This window comes from Grampus griseus (assembly GCF_964374135.1).
Source record: "Grampus griseus genome assembly, chromosome: 11".
Taxonomy (NCBI): domain Eukaryota; kingdom Metazoa; phylum Chordata; class Mammalia; order Artiodactyla; family Delphinidae; genus Grampus; species Grampus griseus.
Window position 1 is genome coordinate 46,664,684 of NC_139005.1, and position 6,000 is coordinate 46,670,683.

Sequence of the window (6,000 nt, forward strand, 5' to 3'; positions counted from 1 at the left end):
TTAGGAGATGGGTTTTGGTCCAGGGTGAACAGATCCTTTGTGAACTGGTTGTTTTGCTTCACCCTCCCCATCCACTACCAACTCCTCACTTCCACCTTGATATGATGAAGTCATAGCTTATGAAAACTGGCTAATTAGTCAGGTTGCTGAAACTAAAACCTCGAAAGAAACCTTATTATCACAAAACTAAGCATCAGAGTCCTTATTACAGTCAAAGTAGAAATTCCTTTTCACACATATTTGTTTCCCTGGGTTAAGGCAACAAATTGTTTAAAGTACTGCTCTGTGTGTGTGTGTGTGTGTGTGTGTGTGTGTGTGTTGAGCAGGTAGGAAACAACCCAAACTCTCTGCTTTCCTGAATTCTCCAAATCTCAGTATCTCAATATAATGTATAATTTAAACCACATCAACCACCTAACAAAGTTTAGTAGACTGTTCAGAAATCCGTGATCAGATTTCTTTTCAATTATTAAAATAAACCTGCCTCTAACTCAGAGACTCAATGTAACTTAGTAACCATTTCCATAGGACATCAACCGAACGCCTACGTATGCAGTATTCTAGGCTAGGACGTCAGCTCAGCATTGAGGATGAAAATGTGAAACAAAATCCGGCAAATACTTGGTTATATTGGTCAATACACTAAGCGCCTTCAAACTGGTCTAAGGAAAATGAAATGGCTGAACAGCTACTGAAAACCAGGCTGCCACACAGGATGGCTGAAAGCTCTCCCACTGAAAGAGGCATACCCACCCTTCCTAGATTAACTCCTTCAGTGCTTAAACGTGAAGAGTTTTTAATAACCGAAGTTAGAGATAACCAGACTTGATTGGAGAAAAGCAGGAACCATTTGCTATATATCAATACCTAAGTATGCCTCCCGCAACAAAAAAAAAGGCAGAGAAATCACATCCAGAGAAGCGCAGTGTTACTTTGTGCACATCCATTAGGGTAACAATTAGAAATCAGAGATCCTTTCAGTCTTTGAATTTTTGTTTTGACAATAAACCTGGATTTCTCTATTTCACCTAAAAGGAAAAAAAAAAAAATTTTGCAAAAGGTTTTATTTGAAACATGTTTGCCTAAAGACCTACCAGACAGTAACAGACATGAGCAGATTTGTTCCGGTAGAGTTATAACATGAAAAAAAATCTGGCACAGTCTTTAAACTATAAAAATCCTGCAATTACAACCACTGCTGTGCATGCTCCCCACGCTGGAACCAGACACTTTCCCTCACGGCCCAGCTCGCATCCATCTGGAGTTCATCAAGGAAACCATGGGCCCCACGGCTCAGGTTAGGATTCAGACAAAACCTGTGTGCTTTTAGCACCCCAGACAGTCACAGATTTCCCACAGGCTTTAAAAAACAACCGTGGAAAAGAGGTCTTCACCTGGGAGGTAGCCTGAATCAACAGAAAGGCTCATTTGGACCCACTCAACTAAAGAACGTTGCACTAAGCCTACAACTGCATCCCCTATTGTTTCAAGAGTTCAGTGGAAAGGGGGCACCCATCTGGCATTCCCAGCTCACACAGGTGATTTTCTTTTTGATTAGAAAAAACAAAAATTCCACTTTTCATTTCATTTTAAGGATTATTTCTCAGGGCAATCCGGTGAGGAAAAAAATAAAAAAATAAAAAGATTGCGTGCTTTAACTTTTTTTTTTTTTCCTGACCAGTAACAGGATGAAATCTCCAACAAAAGACCTGTAAAATGAGAAACTGTGCCTTCAGAGAACAGGGCACATGCTAGGGACCCCTCACTTCTGATCCAGAAGCAGGAGCTGGCAACCTTAAATATTTCAGTTATTGTGACACACTTCCATTCCAGTGCTGTGTGTACTATTAAAACCACATTATATGGGGAAGAAAAAAAAAATCATCCCTGAAGTGACTTTTACTGCTAAATACTTAAAGCCATGAAACTTTTAATGCACTAAATTTAGATTTAATACAGTTTATGTTTCAGAAACGATTAAAGGATACCATATTTTCCTAAATCTCCTTGTATTGCTTTTTATGGCTAGACCATTAAAAACAAATTCAACTTGTACAATGTCGATGTTTTCTTAAACCCCATTACATTCAATAAGGAAGGCAGATGCTTTGTTTTTTTAGATTTCCAGTAATGACCACCTTCCCCAGAAACCTTTCCTAAAAAACTTTTTGTAATGAGGTTAATAAATGGGAAAGGTGGCGAGGTAGGGAGGTGTGAACTATTTACCCAAAACTCAGCCGGCCAAACACTTGCAAACCAAACTCTACACAATAGAGAGAAGTCTCTTTTCCTGCATATTAGCAAGCGAATAAATATATATGGAAAATAATTAATATACAACATTTGGTTCCAGCTCTCATTTTCCTCCTTTTAGCATTTGGAAATCTGACTTCCAAGTCAAATTTTAAAATGCAAATCCAGCACAGCTTCTTAATCAATCCCACTGGGGCCTGCAGAGCTGCTAATTCAGCAGAAATCTGGAAGGCTGAAAAACAAAAAGCCAAGCTGTAGCTGTTTTAAGACACTGATCCAAAGTGACTCATAAATCAGCCTGCTATGTTCAAGTTTTAGTCTGGAAAATATAGAAAAACAGCTGTGAAAATCATAAGGACTAATACCCCTAACCCGAGCCCCAATTTTGGTACGAACCAGAGGATTTATAACAGGCAGACACTAAAGAAGCCACACCAGCAGAAAGTACCTTTCAGACTTTTTTTTGCCTGAGCCCAGCTAACTCAAAGCTTTCTATGTGAGAAGACAAATAGTTCTGCAAATTCCATTGAGATTTTAATAATACTTGAAACTCTTCTTGATAATTGGGCAACTTTTCCCTCTTTTGGCTAAGTAAACATATTCTAACTAGCACTCCTCTTTGGGCTCCCAACTCGTTGTAAGCACATACTCTAGATGTAAACTCCAGTCTGCTTTTAAAGGCAGTTGTAAGGAACGCTGAAAATACTGACTGTTTTAAGAGCCACTTTCATTAAAGGATTAAAAGTTCCTTTTTGAAAAGAGAACTAACTACAATATGACGATTTTACAGCTCAAACAATTCAACTTTTCACACATGGGATTCCTATGGCCATAAATTACAACTGAATAAACTGGAAAAAAATACACGCACACACGTACATTAAATAGATTAAGTTTTTAACTTACCAATTCAACAAATGAAACAAAAGCTAGACACCAAACTTTTTCTGAAGAGTGCTCTCAAGAAGTATTCCTAAGGAGAACTTTTACTTTAATTACCTGAGGAAAAGGAAGTTAAGATATGGGGAAGAACAATATGCATTTTTCTACTTATTTCTGAACTCTGGGAACAGTCTCCTTAAAAGCTTTTCAAATTATGTAAAATTTAAGAAGCAGCTATCTTATGCCTCCTGCTCCAAATACCGAGTTAAACAGAAGTTAAGGCTCAATTCCATGTATTTTTTCTGCTCCTTTCAAAGGTGGAGAAAGGAGACCTCTAGAGCTTCAGGCACAAACAAAAGAAACATTTACAATCAAGAATTTGGACCACATGGTTTGGTGACAACTACAAAGTCACACAAGTACAAGAATGACAGAGCTGTCCAATGAGTGATCACAGCAGGGTTTCTGACAACAGGCGTAGTGCTTATTTGTACAAGTGGAACTTATTTTCGCATACATTTAAGGAATGTGGACTTGTATTAAGACAATTTACTGCTGGCGGAAATGTAATTAAAGATTGTGCTAACCAAATAAACTGTAATTTGTTTTTAGTGTGCCACCAAATTATCTGCAAAACAAAATCCTAATTAGGTCAGCTACTTTTAAGACCATGTTTGAATAGGTATCAAACCCCTTTTGGTTTAACTCAACTTCTAATCAAGAGCAATACAGTTTTTTTTTTTTTTTAAGACATCCAATTTTTAAAAGAGATATCCACACACAAAAATATACTGCACCCTGGCATGATCTGATAGGCCACTTAACATTGAGAAACTACTGAATATAAGTTAGATCTGGTGAATGATTTGAGCATTTCTAAACACACCCCAGGAAGCACTGTATTCTTTCTCTTTCTCATCCCTCTATTATTCATACGTGTTCACCTCCAGTCATTCAAATGTTCAGTTCCATATGATGTCAATAGAGCCATTCACATCTCATGAATAAGGCAACATGACCTCCACAAGAGGCAATTGAACAGAATTAGCCACAACTAATTGAAAGTCTTCCTGCTTTAGGTTAAAGCCCTTATCTCCTTCTTCAATTGTAATAAAAACTACTAAACAAGACATCCCATGATAAGAGATTACATATCAACCTAAAACTCTCTACTTCTACTTTTTTTTTATTAAACTGAGGCATACTGACACAAAGAATATGCTTTTGATGGTCCACAGTTCTACAAATAAAGACTTTGATGAGCACAGTGATTTAAAAACACAATTTCTTAAACTACCTGACCAAACTTCCTACCACTATTATTTGGATGTTAGGACAGTCGACTAGAGTTGTTTCCAGAGTTTCAAATTTCCACTGCAATTCTGCTACAGCCAAATCTAAGGATTAAGGATGGACTGCACTTTTGTTATTTTAACAGGATAGCTACTTTGAAAAAAAAGAAACACAAGTTTTGACTGTTTACATTTTGCACCAATCTTCCAACTTTAACAAAACGAGAGTGGGAGAGAACAAGATGACATTTGGAACTAAACTACATTTTCTTCCTCGTTCTGGCAGTTGGCAGTGATTTCAGGTTTTCGGATTTCACATCTAGCATCCCCAAACTTGCATAACAGCACAGCGCTCTCTCCTAAACCTTCTGGACCTGCTGAGAAGCTACATAAATCACGCTCTCGGTTCTGAAACAACTCTAGTTCCTTCCCTTCCTTATCCATTGATCACTCTTCCCAACTTCTTACAGTTTGGTCGAAGAGGGGAATTTACTAATGCGAAATTAAGCCCAGGGTAAAGAACAACAAAAGGATGTCCACCACAGCTTGGACAGTGACCTAACTCTGTAGAGGGGGCTTCCCAAACGAAAGGAGCGCGTTCGATTACTAGTTGGGAACGCGAAAAGTGGCATGAACCTGTTAGAAACTATTGAGCCGCGGGATCATCCTCTCAAAGTGAGAACTGCGAACTCAGGGCGGCAGCAGGTTGCCAACTCTCCCGCCCCGGCCTGGCAGGGCGCGCATCTGAGCCCTCTAGGCGAGCTCCAGGCGCAGGACGTCGATTCTGCCCCTGGGAGTTGTCAGCGGCTGCATCCCCTCGCCCACCTGCGGCCGGGTGGGGCGCTCTCAGGGCCCACCTGCGCGGCCCGCCAGGCGCCGGGGGATGGAGGGAGACTGAGGCCCGGTCGGCTCCTTTTCCATCTCCGCGGAGGGCCGCTGGAGGCCTGGGCCAAGAGGAGGTGCCCTGGAAAAAGCTGCTGCGCGCCGAGCATCCTGGCCCCTCGCCCGCAGTCCCGAATCTCGAGTGGCTCCCCCTCCGCCCTCAGGAAGAATACTTACAGCCGAGCGACCCAGGGCGGGAGCGGCTCGGGCAGACGCGACAGCCGCTGGCGACTGCAGTCCAGAAGGTCCCCGAGGCAGCGGCACGGAACGGGGCACCGGTGCTCTGCGCCGACCCCAGAAGGCGGCCCCAAGGCCCCGCGGCCACCGCCCTCGGCAGGGCCCGCGCATCCCAGCACCGCGCACAGCAGCAATCCCAGAGCCGCCGCGGGCGCGCGGAACGTCGGCGCGCCCATCGCGGTCCTGCAGTCCCTCGCTCTGACCCGGGATCCGCGCCGGCGCGCGCTCGGGGCCCTGCACCAACTTCCAGTCCTCTAACGCTCCCAGGTAAACCCCTTTCTTTTAGTCCTGGCAGTAAAGTTCTTTCATGCCCCGGGGAAGCGAGAGGGAAACCGAAAAGAACGGCCAGCTGCGGCAGAGTTGCAGTGGGAGCAGCGTCCGCGCGCCAAGGCCTCTCCTCGCCCGCAAAAGAAACTTTTTCGCCTCCTCCCCTCAGCGGAGCGCCAAGTCCCCG

The 6,000-nt window shown here is 42.9% G+C and overlaps 1 protein-coding gene across 2 annotated transcripts in view; it reads right to left on the bottom strand.

The window, feature by feature from the left end:
• Positions 1 to 5,722, bottom strand: part of LRIG3 (leucine rich repeats and immunoglobulin like domains 3) — a gene marked incomplete at its 5' end in the record, with an annotated part of 46,436 nt that extends 40,714 nt beyond the window's left edge. For both annotated transcript variants that reach the window (XM_082665113.1, XM_082665112.1), the window contains one exon: positions 5,487 to 5,722. In XM_082665113.1, the coding sequence (XP_082521239.1) occupies positions 5,487 to 5,722 (236 nt within the window). The remainder of the gene's footprint in view (positions 1 to 5,486) is intronic.
• Between the last annotated feature and the right edge of the window lie 278 nt (positions 5,723 to 6,000).